This window comes from Xyrauchen texanus, chromosome 42 (genome assembly GCF_025860055.1).
Source record: "Xyrauchen texanus isolate HMW12.3.18 chromosome 42, RBS_HiC_50CHRs, whole genome shotgun sequence".
NCBI classification, from domain to species: Eukaryota; Metazoa; Chordata; class Actinopteri; order Cypriniformes; family Catostomidae; genus Xyrauchen; species Xyrauchen texanus.
In genome coordinates, this window is record NC_068317.1 from 9,355,972 (window position 1) to 9,379,555 (window position 23,584).

Below are 23,584 nucleotides of genomic sequence, written 5' to 3' on the forward strand. Positions count from 1 at the left end.
ATATTTCAAGACACTTATTTCCCTTCTAAATTTAGCATACCAAATATCCTTACATATAATGGCGGTAGAATGCGGGCAAAATACACTACATAACTGATCCCGTCCACAACTCTAAATAATTTACGTAATACCCTACAACCATCCCAGCTGTGAAGCATGGGGAAAGCAGCATCATGTTGTGGGGGTGCTTTGCTGCTGGAGGGACAGGTACACTTCACAAAATAGATGGCATCATGAGGAGGGAAAATGATGTGGATACATTGAAGCAACATCTCAAGACATCAGCCAGGAATTTAAAGCTTGGTCGCAAATAGGTCTTCCAAATGAAACAATAACCTCAAGCATACCTCCAAACTTGTGGCAAAATGGCTTAACATAGTCAAGGTTTCGGAGTGGCCATCACAAAGCATTGACCTCAATCGAGCAAGGAGGCCTACAAACTTGACTCCGCAACATCAGTTCTGTTTGGAGGAATGGGCCAAAATTCCAGCAACTTACTGTGAGAAGCTTGTGGAAGGTTACCCAAAACATTTGAAGTTATACAATTTAAAGGCAATGCTACCACATACTAACAAACTGTATGTAAACTGACCCATTGAGAATGTGATGAAAGAAATAAAAGCTGAAATAAATAATTCTCTCTACTATTATTCTGACATTTCACATTCTTAAAATAGTCATCCTAACTGACCTAGACAGGGAATGTTTTCTATGATTAAATGTCAGAAATTGTGAAAAACTGAGTTTAAATGTATTTGGCTAAGGTGTATGTAAACATCTGACTTCAACTGTATATGTTACCACATGAAGCACATTTTCTAGGTTAACTTTTCTTCAGTGTACCTGTAGGTCTTATTAAATGACAAGGTTTGGGAATGGGATGTTATAAAATTATGTCCTCTTGCTCTGCTATTCACACTTTATCAGCTCTGTGTGAGCTACAACATACACATTGAAAGAAACTAAAAGCAAATAACACTGTAAAATGTAGTTAAATACAACATGATTACAAGGGAGGTCAGCATGTTGTTTCCAATACTTTAAGGTACCCTTGGATCAATCACATTATGCAAATTCACCAACACGCGGCATCACCTAATAGACATTTTTGCATTAGCTTCACTGTGTTTTCCTTCCCCTATGGCTCAACCACAGCCAGAACAGCAAAGAGGCTTTTGACCCATAACTTTTAATTATACTGAGGTGATGCCGCAGCACCGTTAAGTGAATTGTGATTATTATTATTTTAATAAGTGCGCAGACATTCTCTGCATGGAGCAGTAGGACCGCAAATGAAGGCATGGGCGAAATAGTTAGTTCGACTCAGCTGAGCAACCAATTAGAATGTTCGTTTTAGTGGTGCCTTTCCTTGGGATATCAAATCATCTTAAGTTATATTTCTTAATAGGAAATCTATTTCACTATACACAGAAAATATTTTTTTGTACGCAAACAAAACAAACATAAGAAGTAATAAAAGGTAAGAAGTAATATAAGATATACATTACTACACACAGTCCAAAGGCATAACTAGACCCTATTTAGGGGGGCTTCAGCCCCTAGAATTCAACTCAGTGCATGATATGCATTAAATGATGTGCTTTGTTGTCATTTGTGGGGAAAACGCTTGATATAAATTATATTTAAATACCACTAAAGTCTCTTAAGCTGATTTTAATGAAGTATAATGAGACTGCATTCGGTCCTGAACATTTCTTTGATTTATTAATGGTTTAAAGACCAAATAACACATAAAAGACATTCATTTGTTGCAACTTATTGGACTAAAAGTGTGATTTACTATATATATATATATTACCTAGAAAAAAATATATATATATATATTACCAAGGTTATTCTATTTAAATAAAAATACATTTTTTGAGTGATTTTCTCATTTTCAAAATACAGAGAAACATCATCATAGTTAATTTACTCTATTAAAAAACAAACAAGCTAGACATTTAGTGTAATATAGTGTTTGATCAAACCTTAATCTATAGAAGTTGAAAGATTATTGATTTTCTATAATGAACACTTTTTTTTTTATTTGTTAATAAATGGATAGTAAATTAAATAAGATCTTTGAATATGGTTCTTTAAATGGTTTCATTTTTTTTATAACTTTATAAGTGTGTTTATTATTTTTTTTAAAAGACAATGTTCTGAACGTATAGTAGTTGGCTTGAATGATGTGAACAGTAAAAAAAACATTATAATAAAATAAAAACTATCTATGCCAAAGAGTGGAATACATTAAATGTGCACATCTAATAGTGTCATTGGGGGCTGAGCCCTCCTGAGATCGTACCCTAGAATCACCCAAGCCCATGCACAGCTCAAAACAACTCGCTTTACAACTCGCTTTTGGCACCCCTTTGTTCTCCCAGAAAATAAGAAGTAAACTATTTAAAGACACTGTCACTACAAGTTACAGCCCCTTAACAAAAAAACAAAAAAATAAATAAAACAATTGTGAAATGCTTAAATCTTGCAACAGTTGGATGTCACATTCATACAATGTGTTTATTGTGTTTATTTTGAGTCCCACAGAAACTGTACACCTGTCCCTAAACCAAACCCTAACGTTAACCCTACCTAGCCACCAATATCAAAAAATTAAAAGCTTACAAAATTAATAGTTTTGCTGTAAAAGTTATACTGAATACAATCATACCGCCGTATCACTAGGTTGTGACAGAGAGGAGAAACGAGATGAAAATGAAGAGGAGAAGAAGCTAGCGATGCTAAGCTAATATGCTGACTGGTTAGCTTATGAGCTAACAGGGAAAAAAGAACCCGAGAAATGTTTTATTTCACAATTTATGCTTTGGTTTAATAATGAGATATGTGACATATTATTTAAAATGTATTCTTTCTAAATGTACAACATATTTAAATTTTGAGACAACATGAATCACACAACAATTACTTTGGGATTTTAAAAGTTCTTTCAGTCAGTAGAATTGCTTTGCTCTTGGACAGGGTGTGTCATGTAGTAGGTGTTCCTTGTCGTCTTGTGAGACGCAGACAGATACACATGGAGAAAATAGAGCTCACGTGTGCCCATATGCCCAACAACACTTAATGCTTTGGCCAGTGTGGGCAAGTTGTTGTAGTTGTTGTAACCTAATGTATTCAGGTTGATTCGGTGATGTTAAACAATATTTTTGACTTGGATAAAAACAGTTATTTTAGCTTGAAGTACATTTTTAGGTTAACATTTTAAGTGCAGTTAATGCACTTCTTATTAAAGAGATCATATTTTTAAGAGATGCCATAAACTGATTATTATCATGTAATTAATATAATCACTAAACTGTGATCACCTATGACATATGTGGTCTTCATACTTACAGTCATTACAACAGTAATGCCCCCAAAATGCCCCAACACAGGTGAAGCAACAATGTCTGGATACAAGAGCACAAGTTCTCTGAAAGACAGAAAAAAACATTTTGATTTAGGTTTTTTTATTTTTGAGACTGAATGAAACTGCATGAGATTGATTAAGTTTTTATTATTTAAAATCTTCAGGGTATTTTAGAAGTAAATTTAATGAAACATTACAGTTGCATGCTTTCTGTACAGACCCAAATGTCGTACAAATCTAATGCTATTTCACCCTAAATCTTTATATAAGTTAACTTGTATTGCTTTACTGTTGCCTTTGGCTTGCTCACTGTGGGCACTGATTGGGGGCCAGTGTTGGGTAAGCTAATTACTCTGTCTGAAAAGTAATTGCATTACTTATTACTTATTGATCCTACTCTCCACCCTCTCTACTCTGGGCATCACAGGAACTGTGCTTGACTGGTTTAATTCCTATCTCTCGTGTAGGTCCTTCAAGGTAGCCTTGAAGGACCTACAGAGAGGTGAGGAGTCCAGTTTATATCAGCTACTTACTGGGGAACCTCAGAGTTCAGTACTTGGGCCACTTCTAAAGAGAACCTATCATTCAAGCACATGGTTTCTCTTACCACTGCTATACCAATGACAGACAGCTCTACTTGTCTTTCCAGCCCAACAACACCACGATGACTGCTCAAATCTCTGCCTGTTGGCAGACATCTCGGCCTGGATGAAGGAACACCACCTGCAACTTATTGCAAATGATACAGAATGCAGCAGCACGTCTGGTCTTTAATGAACCAAAGAGAGCGCATGTTACACCACTCCATGTCTGTCTTCACTGGCTGCCGGTTGATGCAATCATCTTCAAGGCTCTGATGTGGCATACAGAACATAATAAAATAATTTCTGCATAGCTACGTTCCCACCAGAAGCCTACGGCTAAGGAAAGGCGCCTTGTTGTACCAACACAAAGAGGCACCAAAACACTTTCCTGGATTTCGGCTTCATTGTACAACGTTGGTTGAATGACCTTCCCAACTCTATCCATGAAGCTGACTCACTTTCTGTCTTCAAAAAATTGCAAAAAACACATATTTTCCATGATAAATAAAAAAATTAAGAACTAAACATTTCTTGCTGCACTTTAATCTGTTTTGAATACTACTATTCTGATGCTAGTGAAACTTGTAATATGGCACTTTTCGTACCACTGTCTCCTTAAGATGAATCACTTATAATGCATTCCTCTTTTGTAAGTCGCTTTGGATAAAAATGTCTGGCAAATGAATAAATGTAAATGTACTTTCTAAAACCCTTATCAACCTCGACCAGATGAAAAATACAAGGATAGACATACAACTGTTCTTTTAATTCTTTCAAATAAATCATATAAAATCAAATAAATTATTCATGAACTGGCCAAAGAAATTAAGGGGGCATATATTTCAATATTAGATGTTACATTTTGATTTTAAGTTCACTATTGTTTTATGTAGAATTGTTCTATATTCTAACGCAATTACATCAGAAGTAAATGCAATTAAATTACTGAAACATTATGAGTAATCCTTACTTTACTTTTTTCAATGAAAAAGTAATTTAATTACATTAATTAATTACTTAGTAATGTATTACACCCAATACTGTTGGGGGCACAGCATGTACATTGGGCCTACTGTAGGTGTAGTGTGGCCTGGGTAGGGTTGCACAAGCTGCGCATAAGTTCTCATGAAAGTTAGGACATAAAGTTCACACTAAATAACTACTATTTAGTTTGTAACTAAGTCAGTGCTTAATTTGGTTGCACCTGTTCTTAAGGCAAGACTTAGCTTGTTTGTTGTAAACTCTCAGTAAAGTAATGTGTAGTCGCATAATATGACATTTACCCGTATTGATCCAATAAGCAGCCTTATTAGGCTACCTTAACTGTAGCCTAATATTTACAACATTATATTTGTTTTCACCTGCAGGTTTTCATTTGCTTGTTTGTCAGCTCTCCTGCATCGAAAGTGTTCGGGAAGAACAGATTTACACAACATAAATTCCTCAGATCTGGAAGACTGATGAAAAACAAAGACTGTGACCCACTTCCACTCATTCTGGAAAAAGAAAGACAACAATGGGTTAATTTGGCCAAACCACTGATTTGTGACTAGCCATTATTATCATTATTATGTTGCAATTTTGTGAGCTATTAATTTACCAGACAAATAAAAATAAACGTAGCCTATAGAAAGAAAGAAAGAAAGAAAGAAAGAAAGAAAGAAAGAAAGAAAGAAAGAAAGAAAGAAAGAAAGAAAGAAAGAAAGAAAGAAAGAAAGAAAGAAAGAAAGAAAGAAAGAAAGAAAGAAAGAAAGAAAGAAAGAAAGAAAGAAAGAAAGAAAGAAAGAAAGAAAGAAAGAAAGAAAGAAAGAAAGAAAGAAAGAAAGAAAGAAAGAAAGAAAGAAAGAAAGAAAGAAAGAAAGAAAGAAAGAAAGAAAGAAAGAAAGAAAGAAAGAAAGAAAGAAAGAAAGAAAGAAAGAAAGAAAGAAAGAAAGAAAGAAAGAAAGAAAGAATCTTTACCTCACAGTCTGATGTAATAAATGTTGAGGTAGTCTAGTACTACCAGAGCGCGAGCTTTTGGCGGCAAGCGCGAGACATAATATTGAGATCGCGTGACAGTGCACAGATATGCACATACAAAAGAATGTGTTTGATAAATAAGTTGCATTTTACCTCAATAAACGTGTTAATCTAAAACACTGCTGACATCACGGATTACTTGTCTAAAATCTAAAAACATTCTGCAATATAATTCCTAATCTATCGTTTATTTCAGTATAAGCCTATCGCATATAAAGTAGCCTGCTGTGTATAGCCTACTCAACTTCAAAATGTATTTGGAAGGAATGATATATATATATATATATATATATATATATATATATATATATATATATACTTAATATTATCATATATATATATATATATATATATATATATATATATATATATATATATATATTTATTTACTTTATTATTTATTTAGCTCGCCAGGACAGGCACAGAATGTCCCCTCTAAATAAATACATAAATAAAAGCTGCTGACCAGTAACCCCACGACACCTTGCAATATTATAAAGTGAACACTGACAGGACGTCTTGGAAAGATTTAGATTTATAAAAACATTTATACTTGCGAACTGAATTGGAGAAAGAAACAAAATCTTCATTTGTTTTCTCGTTGTACGGTTGTTTTGGAAGGGTTTGGAAAACTATAATACGAGAAAATGTATAGTTGTGATTAAAAAAAATTGTGCATTTGATGTGTTGTATTTATTTTGAAGATTATATTTTGGAATGTAAATATAAACCAAATTTATTTCATTGTACAAATGACTTTGAGTCGTATATAAACCTTTTGAAGAAAAAAAATAAATAAGTAAATAAGAATAAATAAATAAAAATTGCAAAAAAGCACTGAAGACATGTAAAGTTTTAAATGAACTGCAATTTATGTAAAATTAATTGTCTGGCAACGTTAATTATGTTATTACTGTGACTATGTATACATACCTCTTGTTCCTATGGCATTGAATAGTAATGATAATAACAATAACTTTAATCTAACAGAAACACCTAAACAATATCATCCACAAACTCAGCCCGAGGCGGCTTTAAGGGCAAAACACTAAAATGATCGTGATTAACAGATATCGCCACCTTAGATGGTGATAAACGGCAACGTTTCCGTGTTGCGTGAGAACTATGCACGCATGAACTTCAGCCTACTCATTATGTGGCCTTCGCAGCAATTTGTGACCCAGTGAGTTGATTGACGTCCCACTCAGCCCAAACAAAACAGACACGCTAAGCAAACCGAACACTATATCATCCAATCAGATTGCAGTAAAACTGGAATGGGCGTTGATTGGCTTGTTAAAAAATACATTGTGAGGAGTTGCAGCATTATTTGATTCGTTGGGAAACTTTTGAGATTTTCTTCGCAGCTTTCTGTACAAAAACACATAAACAAACCAATGGAAGACGGTAAGGGTGTTAAATATTATCGCTTGTCAGAGGTGGAGGAACGGAACTCTTTTAAAAGCACATGGATAATCATCCATAATAAAGTATACGATGTCACAAAGTTCCTCGAGGAGGTGAGTGTTACAGCTACAAATCTTAATGTTGGTACAAAACTCATCTTTAACATTTATATAATATCATAATTGTTTCGGAACTTTGTAAAGCATGCATAAATAATGTTCAGTGCATTGTGTAAACAAACATTATGGCATTGTTTTGGTAATGTGTAATGTATATGAATTACTAGTCACAAAGAAATAAGTGAATGTATTTAAAAGCTCATAACTCTTAGTCCAATGTTTGCAGTGGTCAAACTGAGGATTGAATTAGGGATGGGCGGATCGACACTAAAGTATCGATACTTCCAATACTGATGTGATATCAAGGATATCGATCCTCGCATAAAAATATCGATTCTGAAGTTTGTTTGTTTTAACTAGTGATCTTATTATTTAGATAACATGAGTATTATGTAATGCATCTCATAAGCTTCGAAGTGAAAAAAAAATATTATATTAGCAAATTGTTGCATGGCACCGGAACTATTTTTTTCTTCCGCTCATCTTGACTCGCAGAAATGCTAAAATACACCAGGAGACAGCGCTCACACTTTCAGTCATAGCGCTCGTTCAAAGAGAGGGCAGTGTTTTCCTGAGATAATGACAGAAAAACATAATCTAGAGTTATTCACACTAAGTAATGACACACCTAGACATGACATGTATTATAATGGGATTGTGTGACTATTATTTAAATTCAGAGGTGTTAAAAAATTGATAATGATCTTTAATCCTCGTTAATAAATGATACCCTTATTAAAATTGCCATGGGTTTATGTAATATTGTATTAATCATGACTAGTAACCACAATTGTAATAACAATGTTTTTTGTTTGTTTGTTTTTTAGCAGTATCCAAGGTTTTGATACTGCATTACTGTAGTATTCATATCGTAACTTGGTTTTAGTATAGTAACCATATAATAATATCTGTGATTAATTTTGTGGTTATATGTTGCTTATACTGTCTAGTTTTAAAAGGTAAACAAAGCAGACTAATAATTTTCTGCTTAAAGGCCTATACAATTCTAAATAAAAAAAAAGTAAAAATTTAAGTTATTAATTTTATTTAAAAAAAATAATTTATTAGAGGTATCGATATCGGCGATACAGGCCTAAAAGTACTTGGTATCGAAAAGAAAATAAGTGGTATCGCCCATCCCTAGATTGAATGGAGCAACTTGCCAAGTTCAGTTGCCAACTCTTTAATGAGAAATTGCTTTAAGTGTGAAAGTATAGTAAAAATATAAAGAGGTGATAGAAAGAAAAAAAAACAGATGCACAGTTATTTCTTAGTAAATTTGATTCTTGAGATCAGATATATTTGAGAAGTTATAGTTTCATAATACATACTTGAGTGCTTTTATCAGATAACCCCTCTTTCCGATACTATCAAGATCTACATTTATCCAGGTTACAGGTTATCCAGTCCAGTAATGCAGTTTAACTGGGCCTAAATATGTACTAAATTCATTTTAATTCAGATCAGTGATCAGTTCACCAAAAATTAAGATTCTCTCATCATTTACTCGCCCTTATGCCATCCCAGATGTGTTTGACTTTCTTTCTTCTGCTGAAACAGCAAACAACTCTGTAGGTCCATATAATGCAAGTGAATGGTTGCCAGAACATTGAAGCTCAAAAAGCATATAAAAGCACAATAAAAATAATCCATAAGACTTCAGTGCAGAAGTCTATATCTTAAGAAACAACATGATAGGTATGTGTGGGAAACAGATCAATATTTAATCTATAAATCTTCACTTTCCTTTGCACTTTCACATTTTTCTTCTTTTGTTTTTGCCAATTCTGATTTTTTTTATTTATTTATATTATATAAAGGACTTAAATATTGATCTGTTTCTATACCACACCTAATCATATCACTTCAGAAGACATGTATTTAACCACTGGAGTTATATGGATTACTTTAATGCTGCCTTTATGTGGTTTATGGAGCTTCAAAGGTCTGGCCACCATTCAGTTGCATTGTATGGACCTACAGAGCGGAGATATTCTTCTAAAAGTCTTTGTGTTCAGCAGAAGAAAGTAAGTCATTCACATCTGGGATGACATGAGGGTGAATAAATGATGAGAGAATTTACATTTTTAGGTGAACTATCCCTATAACTAGTCTCATTATAGGGTAAAAAAGGCTTTAAATGTAGGAAAACATTGCATTATCAGTATAAATATAGGTCCCTGTGAACATTAGTGTCTGCTAAATGAATCAATGTAAATAATTTAGAATGTGTGCTTTGAAAATTTCATTCACAGGTTTCAAGCAACAGATACATTTAATCAAGGGTCAAAGGTCTTTTGAAAGTAAGCATTACTGGATTTCCTGATTTGTGAAGTATGATCTGGAAGGTTTGATGGATTTTCTGGTGTCAACAGCACCCGGGAGGAGAGGAGGTGCTGCGAGAGCAGGCGGGTGGAGATGCCACAGAGAGTTTTGAAGATGTTGGGCACTCGACCGATGCACGTGAGATGGCCAGTTCTTTGCTCATAGGAGAGCTTCATCCAGTAAGTCTGCTGGTCAGTTGTAAGAAGGCATTTCAGTTCAGGTAAAGCGCTAAGTCGATGTCAGATATGGTTGATGTGTGTCAGCTGATGTCTGTAGTTTTGTTAATATGCTGTTGACACACTGTTGCACATCAGACATATGTACAGAATAATAGACTAGTGAAAGCAGACAACAACATAAATGAGGTTTGACAGCTCATGGTGACCGTAATTGATTTTTCCTTTTCTAACTCGTACTTTGCTTTTTTTCAAAGTCTGTTTGTTTTGCAACTGTCAGTCAGCACTGGCACTAAAAAGAGCTATACATTGTCAATTCATAGTTTCATTGAAGTGATGGCATCACATAATTTATTGCCAACAATATATATATATAAATACTCAGTAAACCTACAGTTAACCAAAATCATCCACTTCCCCAATTCCCTGAGTTACCTGGTAATGATCTGTAATGATTTTGGATTTAGCGCTGTCACTGTACGGAGCCCCTCACAGGATTGGCAGGGAATTCATTTTCTGAAATTGTTTTGCCTTCCCTCGCAATGATATGCATTCACTTTCAAAATGTTTTGTGTTTCCTCACAATAGCTTTATACATCTGTTATGAGAATCTATCATGGTTTTACTTTTGTAACCATAGTTGAACTGTTTGTTGTACAACCAAAGTAACCACAAAATTAACAATGGTTGTACTACAGTAGCTACAGTTGAACTCTGGTATTTGTAGTAAAACCACAATGAAAAAGTTTTACTACAGTAAACATATTTTATCCAAGATATTCATAGCAAACCTATTGGAACAAAACAAGAAAACCAAACTATATGAATAATGATCATAATAATTATGCCAAACAAAACATGGTTACTACAGTTTTACTGTAGTAAAACCATGGTTAATTTGTTGCATTTTATTTAGTAGAAAAAATATATACACAGATCAGCCACTACATTAAAACCACCTGCCTAATATTGTGTAGGTCCCCATTGTGCCACAAAAACAGCACCAACAGAATAGCATTCAGAGATTATATCCTTCTCAACACAATTGTACAGAGCGGTTATCTGAATTACTGTAGACTTTGTCAGTTCAAACCAGTCTGGACATTCTCTGTTGACCTCTTTTATTTTTAATAAAATAATTTATGATACAAAATATGTGTTATTTTAAGTGATTTATTTAGTAATATGTATGTATGTATGTATGTATGTATGTATGTATATGTGTATGTATGTGTGTGTATATATATATATACATATATATCCCCTCATGATGTCAAAACATTCTAAGATGATATTCTTCTCACTTACAGAGTGGTTATCTGAGTTATCGTAGACTTATTCAGTTTGAAACAGTCTGGCCATCAACAAGACATTTCCGTCCAGAGAACTGGACATCTAAGTAAATTCTAGAGAATGTTGTGTGAGAAAATCTCAGGAGCAGTTACAGAAATACTCATATCAGCCCACCTGGCAACAACAATCATGCCATGTGATTATCTAATCAGCCAATCATGTGGCAGCAGTGCATAAAATCATGCAGATACGGGTCAGGAGCTTCAGTTAATGTGTACACTAACCATCATTTCCAATGGAGAATATTTTTTTATCTCAGTGATTTGGACCGTGGCCAGATGGGCTAGTTTGAGTATTTCTGTAACTGCTGATCTCCTGGGATTTTCACGCACAACAGTCTCTCTAGAATTTACTCAGGATGGTGCCAAAAACAAAAACACCCAGTGAGTGGCAGTTCTGCAGACAGAAATGTCTTGTTGATGAGAGAGGTCAAAAGAGAATGGCCAGACTGTTTCAAACTGACAAAGTCTACAGTAACTCATACAACCACTCTGTACAATTATGGTGAGAAGAATATAATCTCAGAATGTTTTGACATCATGAGGGGATATATATATATATATATATATATATATATTCTATACACATACATACATATACATACATACATACATATTACTAAATAAATCACTTAAATAAAACATTTTTTGTACCATAAATTATTTTATTATAAATATTAAATCAACCATTAAATAAATTAAAACCATGGTATCATAAATTAAATATGCTGTAACTTTAGTAAAATTAACCATGTTTTTTTTTTTTTTTTTTTTTCAGAATGATTAGGATTTATATTACAATAGTTATAGTTAGTTATTCTGTATTATTACTGCAGTTGTATATGAAATATCATGGTTAAAATATGGTAACTGTTGTAAAACTTTGGTAAATTTAGCAGACAATGGTTTTTCTACAAATCATTAACATTCATAGTTAATATTCATAAGGTATGGATAAAGTTATTGCAAGGATATGCTAAACTATTTCTCTAGTCCTCCAAGTGGCTCCATAATAACGGATTTCTTATAAAAATATTACGAATTAGGAATTTCTTTTTTTAATGCCTCTTTTTCTCTGCCTTTTCCCCAGGATGACAGGGACAAGCTTGCCAAACCACCAGTACGTAAACCATGTCTTATTTTTGACATGATTGTAGTTTTAAAACAAACACACATTCTAGCCTTGCACAGTTTTTGGCCCAATTGGTGGCACCATATGAACTTGTTTTTGGTTTTCTATTTAATAGGAATCACTTGTAACAACTGTTCAAGAAACAACAAGGTAGGTTCATAATGCTTTCATTGTTTACATTCATTTATTTATCCAAAGCAACTTGCAAATGAGAATAATACAAGCAGAAGCAATTACTATAAGTAAGAAAATTACCGTATACAAGTTTTGATGTTTTCTTTCATATGCATGTGGCTTAATTATGTGCTACCTCATTATGCATATACATTTGAAGTCAGAAGTTTTCATACACTTTGGTTGAAGTCCTTAAATCTCATTTTTTAACCACTCCACAGATTTCATATTAGCAAACTATAGCTTTGGCAAGTCATTTAGGACATCTACTTTGTGCATGACACAAGTCATTTTTCCAACAATTGTTTACTGACAGATTGATTCAATTTTAATTGACTAAATCACATTTTCAGTGGGTCAGAAGTTTACACACACTACAGTAAGTTAACTGTGCCTTCAAGCAGGTTGGAAAATTCTAGGAAATTATGTCAAGCATTTAGGCAATTAGCTTCTGATAGGCTAATTGGCTAATTTAAGTCAATTGGAGGTGTACCTGTGGACAAGGGATTCGAGTTTAGTTGGGACACTAGGGTCATGTCCCTACCAATATCAAGTGACTACTGAATTTTCCCTAGCAATAATCTCAATCAAACAATTAAAATATATAACCACTGTTGTCTGTCGGTATCTTGTGCATTTTTTTTTTATTTAACCTTTATAGGAAAATTCTCATTGAGATTAAGAATCTATTTTACAAGAGTGTCCTGGCCAAGACAGGCAATTTGTGGTACACCAACGGTTAATAGATCTCATTCTCTACTAAGAGTCCCGCCTCCCTAACCTACATCGCTAATAGGAGTGGCTTTGCCGTTTCTTGCTAATGTGTGAGAGGCTGTAGCTACATCTGATTTTACAAAGAGCCAAAGCTCCATCAACTAGTATGTCCAGGTATAGATGTTAAACTGTATGCGGATGATACTGTGCTTTTTACTCATGCAAGAACTAAAGAACTAGTTGCAAACAAACTGTCATCTGCAATGGTGAAAGTGTCATATTGGTTGAATGAGTCTTGTTTGTCTCTAAATGTAAGTAAAACTGTATGCACGTATTTCACTGCACGAAAACAAAACTGTGAATCCAGATATCATATTTAATGGTGAAGCAATCAAATTTGTGACGCACGTTAAATATTTAGGAATAATAATAGACCAACACCTGTCTTTTAAAAAGCAAAAAGGGTTATAAATAATGTTAAATTCAATTTGAATAATTTTAAAAGCATCAGGCACCAGCTCTCTGAATCAGCTGCACTTCTGATTCTACCTCACTTGTCGTATTGCATAACAACTTGGTCACAAGCAGATGCAACTACACTTAAGCCTGTGTACTCCCTTCATAAACAAATCATGAAAGTGTTAGATAAAAAACCAAGGGACTATCATCATTGTACTATTTTGAAAAGGTTACATTTTTTAAATATGAGTAATTTTGTATTTTATACTGATGTGTGCCTGATGTACAAAATTATTCATAATCTTGCTCCACCCCCTCTTCAGGGATGCGTGACCCATAATGGAAGTGCAGGTAGGACTAGAGCATCTGCCAGGGGAGATTTGGTACCGCAGTACAGAAAAACAGCCTTTGGGCAAAAAGCTTTTTCAGTTAGAGTAGTGGGGTTGTGGAATTCCCTACCTACAAACATTCGAAGCCTCACTAGCTTCTTAATTTTTAAAAATAAGCTTAAGTACTGGCTACTATCACAACAGATCTGCAACCACTAATGACTGTGTTGTACATTATCTGTTCTATATTCTGGTTTTAAATTTTATATTTTGTACATGTATGTATTGTGATGTTTTATGTGGGGTATATGTAATGTATGTTATTTTATTTGTTTACCTGCCCAGGGACAGCAGATGTAAACTAGCTATTAGCTAATTCTGGTGCAATTACTTTTAATTGTGCATTGTCCCTGTAAAAATAAACAATAAATGAAATGAAATGAATGAAACTAGATGCGCATCATCCTGCAGGCTACAGGTAAGTGAGGAAGACTTATACCAACTGTTCTGTGCATGAAAATACGGGACAAATCGTGTGCATTTATTTACTACTTTACGACAAGTCAAAGTGTAAGTCACTTAAAATATTTCTCAGTTGTTAATGTGTAGAGTCAACAATAATGGTAATAATAATACTTAACTAACCCATAAATGTTTTTCCTCACTGTTCGTATGGTATGCATCAGTGTTTTATTTTATCAGGTGACAGAAGCAGTCCTGCTAGGTAGAAGCTCAGACAGTGCAGGAAGAGAGGCAGGGTTGCAGGTGAGGTCGAACGATGACATGGTGATATGTTAGTAGTGAGATTAGAGTGTGACAAATGTTGGGCTGATGATGTACTGAATGGTTCATCAATGTGTGTTTGAAATGAGAGCTTTGAATAGGCACATGTTGTTGTCTCATTGTTCATATGGCATGCATCAGTGTGTTATTTTATCAGGTGACAGAAGCAGTCGTGCCAGGTAGTAGCTCAGACAGAGCAGGAAGAGAGGCAGGGTCACAGGTGAGGCCCAGGCTTGTAACAACATGATTATAAGAGTAAATGTAGATATTTGTTTTGTATTACATTGAGGTTGCACTGGTTTACTAAGAGGTCTATTAAGCACTCAGTCATACAGGGGTTTTAATAATATGGGCATGAATACTATACTGTGCATATAAAATAAGTGGTTACAAGCCTTATCAGTGTGTAGATGTATTTTTCACATGCAGTAGTTGATACAGAGTGTCTAATTGTATACTGTGGTGTATTTCTAAGGAAACTGGTCCAACTGTAGACCGCAATAGACAAGAGTAGCAGTGAGAGTGTTGACAATGAATAACAGAGTGACAACAATGAAGAACAGTGTAGAACTGGAGATATCCTGTATTTTGAAGTCAAGCCAAACCAACCTCACCCCAAATACATTGCAGTTCAAAAGCTGTCAAATAGGGTCCTCCATTTTCAGGAAAGATGGTACAAGCAGTATCCATGCATTTACTATAGCCCCACGATGAAGGGAATTCTCTGTTTTCACTGTGTGAAAACATACACAATAAAGAAAAGTACACTGTCCAAAAAGGCAGACCCTGCATTCTCCTCAAAGGGATACAGTAACTGGAAGAATGCTCTTGTTAGCTTTGAACGCCACCGGAATAGTTAATCCTACCATCATGCAGTCACAGTTAGTGCTCAAGAAGCAGACCCAGTAGATTCTCAACTCGCATGTGCCTGGACAAAACAACAAGAAGATGCTAGCCACTGCCTGCAAAATAGTGTAGGTTCAATACAGTACCTTGCTATGCAGGGTGTGGCACTGCAAGGCCATGAGACGCAAGATGGGAATCTATTTCAGCTTTTGAAATTCAAAGCCATGGATGATGCCCGTCTCTCTTGTTGGCTATCCTTTTGTCATGTCTATACCTCTCCTTCAGTGCAACATTAGATTTAGCAAGTGTTAGGAATTTGTATTGTCAGAAGTATTGCACTATCTATCCAGTCTCTACCAGTTATGCAGTACTCAATTATTATAGATTGCACTCAAGATGTCTCAGGAGTAGAGCAAGAATCTATATGTTTTAGATATGTGGACCATGACCTGGTACCACAAGAGGTTTTTGTTGGTTTTTATGAAGTCCAGGGGACTGCTGGAGAGGAGATTGCTAGAGTGGCAGTGGATGCTCTCTTGAGGCTAAATATTCCCAAGTCTGGTTTAAGGAGTCAGACATGTGATTTCCAAACACCTGAAGGTACCACATTCATCTGTTCAAACAATAGTATGCAAATATAAACACCATGGGACCATGCATCCATTATACCGCTCAGGAAGGAGACACATTCTGTCTCCTAGAGATTAACATAGTTTGGTTCAAAAAGTGCAGATCAGTCCCAGAACAACAGCAAAGGATCTTGTGAAGATAGTGGAGGTAACAGGTAGACAAGTATCTACAGTGGGTACGGAAAGTATTCAGACCCCCTTAAATTTTTCACTCTTTGTTATATTGCAGCCATTTGCTAAAATCATTTAAGTTCATTTTTTTTCCTCATTATTGTACACACAGCACCCCATAATGACAGAAAAACACGGAATTGTTGACATTTTTGCACATTTATTAAAAAAGAAAAACTGAAATTTCACATGGTCCGAAGTATTCAGACCCTTTGCTGTGACACTCATATATTTAACTCAGGTGCTGTCCATTTCTTCTGATCATCCTTGAGATGGTTCTACACCTTCAATTGAGTCCAGCTGTGTTTGATTATACTGATTGGACTTGATTAGGAAAGCCACACACCTGTCTATATAAGACCTTACAGCTCACAGTGCATGTCAGAGCAAATGAGAATCATGAGGTCAAAGGAACTGCCTGAAGGGCTCAGAGACAGAATTGTGGCAAGGCACAGATCTGGCCAAGGTTACAAAAAAAAATTTCTGCTGCCCTTATGGTTCATAAGAGCACAGTGGCCTCCATAATCCTTAAATGGAAGACGTTTGGGACGACCAGAACCCTTCCTAGAGCTGGCCGTCCGGCCAAACTGAGCTATCGGGGGAGAAGAGCCTTGGTGAGAGAGGTAAAGAAGAACCCAAAGATCACTGTGGCTGAGCTCCAGAGATGCAGTTGGGAGATGGGAGAAAGTTGTAGTAAGTCAACCATCACTGCAGCCATCCACCAGTTGGGGCTTTATGGCAGAGTGGCCCGACGGAAGCCTCTCCTCAGTGCAAGACACATGAAAGCCCGCATGGATGACTCCAAGATGGTGATAAATAAGATTCTCTGGTCTGATGAGACCAAGATAGAACTTTTTGGCCTTAATTCTAAGCGGTATGTGTGGAGAAAACCAGGCACTGCTCATCACCTGTCCAATACAGTCTCAACAGTGAAGCATGGTGGTGGCAGCATCATGCTGTGGGGGTGTTTTTCAGCTGCAGGGACAGGACGACTGGTTGCAATCGAGAGAAAGATGAATGCGGCCAAGTACAGGGATATCCTGGACGAAAACCTTCTCCAGAGTGCTCTGGACCTCAGACTGGGCCGAAGGTTCACCTTCCAACAAGACAATGACCCTAAGCACACCTCTAAAATAACGAAGGAGTAGCTTCACAACAACTCTGTGACTGTTCTTGAATGGCCCAGCCAGAGCCCTGGCTTAAACCCAATTGAGCATCTCTGGAGAGACCTGAAAATGGCTGTCCACCAACGTTTACCATCCAACCTGACAGAACTGGAGAGGATCTGCAAGGAGGAATGGCAGAGGATACCCAAATCCAGATGTGAAAAACTTGTTGCATCTTTCCCAAAAAGACTCATGGCTGTATTAGATCAAAAGGGTGCTTCTACTAAATACTGAACAAAGGGTCTGAATACTTAGGACCATGTGATATTTCAGTTTTTCTTTTTTAATAAATGTGCAAAAATGTCAACAATTCTGTGTTTTTCTGTCAATATGGGGTGCTGTGTGTACAATAATGAGGAAAAAAAATGGACTTAAATGATTTTAGCAAATGGCTGCAATATAACAAAAGAGTGAAAAATTTAAGAGGGTCTGAATACTTTCCGTACCCACTGTATATCCACAGTAAAACAAGTCCTATATCAACATAACCAGAAAGGCTGCTCAGCAAGGAAAAAGCCACTGCTCCAAAACTTGCAATAAAAAAGCCAGACTACAGTTGGCAAGTGCACATGGGGACAAAGATCTTTTTGGAGAAATGTCCTCTGGTCCGATGAAAGACAAATTAAACTGTTTGGCCATAATGACCATCGATACGTTTAAAGGAAAAAAGGTGAGGCTTGCAAGCTGAAGAACATCATCCCAACTGTGAAGCATGGGGGTGGCAGCATCATGTTGTGGGGGTGCTTTGCTGCAAGAGGTACTGGTGCACTTAAAAAATAGATGGCATCATGAGGAAGGAAAATTAGGTGGATACATTGAAACAATATCTGAAGACATCAGCCAGGAAGTTAAAGCTCGGTTGCAAATGGGTTTTCCAAATGGACAATGACCCCAAACATACCTCCAAAGTTGTACCAAAATGGCTTATGGACGACAAATTCAAGGTATTGGAGTTGCCGTCACAATGCTCTGACCTCAATCCGATAAAAAATGTGTGAGCAGAACTGAAAAAGCGTGTGCGAGCAAAGAGGACTACAAACCTGACTCACCATTTCTGTCTGGAGGAATGGGTCAAAATTGTGAGAAGCTTGTGGAAGGCTGCCCAGAATGTTTGACCCAAGATAAACAATTTAAGGCAATTCTGCCAAATACTAACAAATTGTAGTTAAAAATCTGCTGAAAGAAATAAAAGCTGAAATAAATCATTCTCTCAACAATTATTCTGACATTTCACATTCTTAAAATAAAAGTAGTGACCTTATATTACCTAAGACAGGGAATTGTTTTCTACACTTAAATGTCAGGAATTGTGGAAAAACTAAGTTTTTCACAAATAAGAGTTTAAATGTATTTGGCTAAGGTGTATGCACACTTCTGACTTCAACTGTATGCTACAGGATTTTGTTTCTTGTGTATGAGCGTTCATGCTGTTTTGTCTCATATGTGTCTACAACTATTTGCACAGGCTGTTTATTCTTTTTTTTTCTAGAAACTTTACATTGTAGTTCACAAATAGCATTAATAATTCAAGCTAATTATCAAGTGCTTTGATCAAACCTTCTATTTGGTCTTTTGTTCCAGCTGGTGGTCAAACTGGTTGATACCTGCTATTGCTGCTGTAATTGTCATGTTGATGTACCGTATATACACAGCAGAGGAGGAATGACAACCTCAACGTACATGTTGAACTACATTAATCATAATCCATTTCAGGTTTTCCTATTACCATAAAGTTTCTACTAATGAAGGCAATTGTTGTGTTAGTTTCAATGTTTGTTGTTACCTTTCCATTGAGATTTAAATTATTTTTTGTTTTAAGATATATGAAAGCATATTTTAGATTTATGCTAAGCATTATAATATGTATCCAAAAGATGAAGTTTTGATTGTCTAATATATTTTTTTTTTTGTAAAACCATGTGTATACCATTTATAGTTGTCCATGATGAAACAGAAAATGTGGAACAAGCTGAATACAATCACTTGAACTAAACTTCTTAACTTTAGTTCAACTATAATTACATTTCAATTTAGAGACAAACATACAATTTTCTTTTTACAAAATCTAAAGTATAACATGTAAATTGTAACAGAACATGAACAAAGATAATTATTAAGTCACAAATATGCATGGATTAAGCATTAATCGTGGACCACTTCATTTGATATTCAGCAACATTATTATTGGAAATAGCAGATCCATAGACAAAAAGCTTTTCATATAGGTGAATCTTATGAACAAGTCAAGAAAATGTTTGGGTCATATTTCAGTCCAAAATCAAAAGAAAAAATTTAGAAATTATAATTCACTTAAAGAAATTTTTCTATTTTAGGACCATTAAGATTTTTTTTTTTTTTGGATTGAAAATTTGTTTTGTTGATAATTAAGCCCCTCTCAATTCTTATTACTGTAATGTGAAAACAAAAATATATTTTTTTTGTATTGTAATGTAAAAAATAGCCTATGATCTACGACTTAAATTGTATTTAAATGTCATAGTAGTATTTGTTGTTCTGCCTTTGCTAGTTATTGATTTTAACAACAACAAATATACAGTATTTTATAATTATACTACACAAAAGAAAAATGCATCACAGTAATTTTACATTTACATTTATGCATTTGGCAGACGCGTTTATCCAAAGCGACTTACAGTGCACTTATTACAGGGACAATCCCCCTGGAGCAATCTGGAGTTAAGTGCCTTGCTCAAGGGCCCAACAGTGGCATCTTGGTGGTGCTGGGGCTTGAACCCCCGACCTTCTGGTCAGTAATCCTGAGCCTCAACCACTGAGCCACCACTGCCTCAGTGGTTGAGGCTCAGTAATGAGAATTATAATGAGGATTGAACGCCTTATGATAAGAATTTGGGTTTAAATGGTATTTAATTGTTTTAATATGACAATGCAATAATAATAATAAAATATCAAATAAAAGCCTTAAATGGATCTTTACACAAAATATAATTTCCCATAATTCTGAAATGGCATGGTCATGTTTTTGTGAGATTCAACAAAAAGCTGTTAATTGTTTCACTTCTTGATATTTAGGTTGATTTCTGTGCTTAATTATGAAATGTAATCTTATAAATACAGGAACTATCAGTTGGAAACCACATGTTAGTTGTCGTGAAGATCCACACTGATATAATACTGCTGCAGAGATTAGAGAGTATGAAGTGGCAAACCAGTTACACACTAATGTGCAATTTACAGTAAATATATATCTGTGTACCACTATGAATGGAGCTGATACACCCCCCTCTCTCTCTTTCATTTTAACCAAAATGTAATTAATTTTATATGATAATAGAAAATTACATTTCACATAGAGTTGTCCATCCATGTACAATTTAAAATAAATGGATGTTTGCAGTGTGTCCTCATCGTATGCTGCTATACAACACTAAAGTTAATGGCTGAGAGAATTACACACTGTAATGTGACGTTATGTTATGTTGACTGGAACACAGCAGTCAAACCATTCAGCAGAGTCTCAATAAACAAAGATTCTGAAGATGCACCTTTTTGTAAACTCTTTATTAACACTATTAGATTAACAAAATATCAAACAAAGTGGCATTTATCGTATAGACAACACAAGCACTCTTTTGAAGAAAACCATTTCACAAAAAAAAAGAAAAGATATTTGTTTGGTTTTCAGATACTACGGGGTTAAAGGCTTCACTGGTTAAAAGGCTCCTTTAATTTTTATTTTCTCCAAAAACACTACATAGCATCAAAATCTACCACAATAATTTCTTAAACACCTGTTTATCAATATGAACTGCAACTGTTTCCTCTTCCATGATATCATTGCGTGAAATGTGTAAAGTTTGATTTTGAGGCAATTTGATTTTATTTAATCATTTTTAAAATGTACATTTATGTAGATAATGAATATCCTGGAAATTGTTATATTTATTTTGAAACAAAATACTTATTTGTCATTTTCAGTTTTGTTCAAGGTTATTTTATATATATATATATATATATATATACAGTTGAAGACAAAATTGTTAGCCCCCTATGAAATATTTAGTTATTTTTCGAATAATTCCCAAGTGCTGTTTAATGGAGCAAAGATTTTTTTCAGCATAGAATTTCTAAACATAATAGTTTATTTAGGAAACTTAGTATGTTTATAATACAAATAGAAACAAAATTATAACCAAGAATAAAAAAATCTACAGGTCAAAATGATTAGCCCTCTGATGTTAATAGTCAATAGTTTATCTCTATTGCTTGATAACAGCCTTTAGTCGTTTGTTGTAGTTCTCAACCAGTTTTAGGCATTTCCCCATGAGTCGCCGCAGCCCATTCCTCCTTAGCAAATCTCTCAAGCTCCTCCAGATTTGTTGGTCTCCTGGCATGGACTCTAGTCTTCAGTGTGGCCCACAGTGTTTCTATGGGATTCAAGTCTGGGCTTTGTGCAAGCCAGTCAAAGATGTTCACTTTGCTCGTTTGGAGGTAGTTCTTCACCAGAAGTGAGGTATGCTTTGGGTCATTATCATGCTGGAAGACGAAATGTTGACCCAAACCAAGTTTTGTTGCAGATTGCCTGAGGTTGTCTTTCAAAATCTTCTCATAGTCTTCCTTTTTCATGATTCCTTCAACCCTGATGAGATTCCCAGTTCCAGACACACTGAAACATCCCCACAGCATTATACTCCCACCGCCATGTTTCACTGTGGGAATGGTGTTCTTTGGGTTGAGCGTCTCTCCCTTCTTTCTCCAAACATAGGCAACATCTCTATGGCCAAAGAGCTCTAGTTTTGTCTCATCTGACCAAAGGACACGTTTCCATTATGCATAATTTTTCTATAGGTTGTCTTTGGCCAACTTCAGTCTAGCTTGGAGGTGTCTCTTCTTCAGAAGTTGAGTTTTTCTTGGTCTGCAACCTCGTAGTCTATTCCTGTGCAGGGATCTAGTGACTGTCTTCATTGAGACATCAGTCCCAGACTTGGCTAAATCATTCACTAGTGTCTTGGCAGTTGTTCTTGGGTCTTTAGAAACCTCTCTCACCTGTTTTCTTTCCAAGGTTTTTGAAATCTTTCGCTTCTTGCCTCTGCCAGTCTTGTTCTCCACTGTGTGGGTCTCTTCAAACTTCTTGATAATACTTCTCACGGCAGTTCTTGACACCTGGAAACGCTTTGATAAATGTGTATATCCTTCTCCTGCTTTGTGAGCATTAACAATTATTTTTCTCAAGTCTAAACAAATTTATTTTCTTTTGCAAGATACTAATCCTCAGTTTGAAGTGCAACTTAAAGGCTTGGGGGAGTAATTAGGCGAGTCATTGGATAACAGTGGTTGGTTCCGTAGCCAATCAAACAGATAATTTCTTAAGGGGGCTAATAATATTGACCTTTACATTTTTTTTAAATAATTTAAATAATTTAATTCCAGGCAAACTGAAATAAATAAGGCTTTCTCCATAGGAAAAATATAATAAGAAATACTCATAGGGGGGCTAATAAATTTGTCTTCAACTGTATATATACATTGTTTTTTTTTTTTAAGTGGGGTGAATAGATTTGTTATGAAGAATGTTCGAAGTAACTGATCAAATCATGGAGATTAATTTGTTTATAGAATTACAATTAAGATGTAATGGAATGTCAAATGTGATTGAAATGAACAAGAAATGATGCACCCTTCTCTCAAGTGGTTATTTTAATAAGCATTATCTTAATTTGTTACTCAAAAAAGCATCTTTCTGTCTCAGAATTATTTGCCAAAGTTGACTAATTGTTCCCTATAACTATTGCCCTGGTATGTACACATACATTACATTCATAATGTATTGAGACTTTTTTTCTTCAC

At 35.1% G+C, this 23,584-nt stretch overlaps 2 protein-coding genes across 5 annotated transcripts in view; one reads left to right on the forward strand and one right to left on the reverse strand.

The window, feature by feature from the left end:
* LOC127634957 (uncharacterized protein C18orf63) overlaps positions 1-23,584 on the reverse strand; it is a 55,362-nt gene that overhangs the window by 22,441 nt on the left and 9,337 nt on the right. For all 3 annotated transcript variants that reach the window (XM_052114732.1, XM_052114734.1, XM_052114733.1), the window contains 2 exons: positions 5,319-5,453; positions 3,358-3,436 (listed from right to left, as the gene is read on the reverse strand). In XM_052114732.1, the coding sequence (XP_051970692.1) occupies positions 3,358-3,436; positions 5,319-5,453 (214 nt within the window). The remainder of the gene's footprint in view (positions 1-3,357; positions 3,437-5,318; positions 5,454-23,584) is intronic.
* LOC127634958 (cytochrome b5) lies at positions 7,270-23,413 on the forward strand. 2 transcript variants are annotated; one of them, XR_007969428.1, is made up of 6 exons: positions 7,270-7,496; positions 9,878-10,006; positions 12,446-12,475; positions 12,603-12,637; positions 19,340-20,525; positions 20,578-23,413. XR_007969428.1 is itself a non-coding variant. In XM_052114735.1 (5 exons), the coding sequence occupies exons 1-5, from the start codon at positions 7,374-7,376 to the stop codon at positions 19,422-19,424; spliced, it is 402 nt and encodes a 133-aa protein (XP_051970695.1). In that variant the 5' UTR covers positions 7,270-7,373; the 3' UTR covers positions 19,425-23,413. The 2 variants fall into 2 exon arrangements, 1 of the variants encoding a protein (XP_051970695.1); XM_052114735.1 differs by having other exon boundaries at positions 19,340-23,413.

Coding starts and splice junctions, on each gene's coding strand:
- LOC127634958 (XM_052114735.1), top strand. CDS start 7,374: ATGGAAGACGGTAAGGGTGTTAAATATTATCGCTTGTCAGAGGTGGAG. Junction 10,007..12,445: donor TCATAGGAGAGCTTCATCCA/GTAAGTCTGCTG, acceptor CCTTTTCCCCAG/GATGACAGGGACAAGCTTGC. Junction 12,476..12,602: donor ACAAGCTTGCCAAACCACCA/GTACGTAAACCA, acceptor TCTATTTAATAG/GAATCACTTGTAACAACTGT.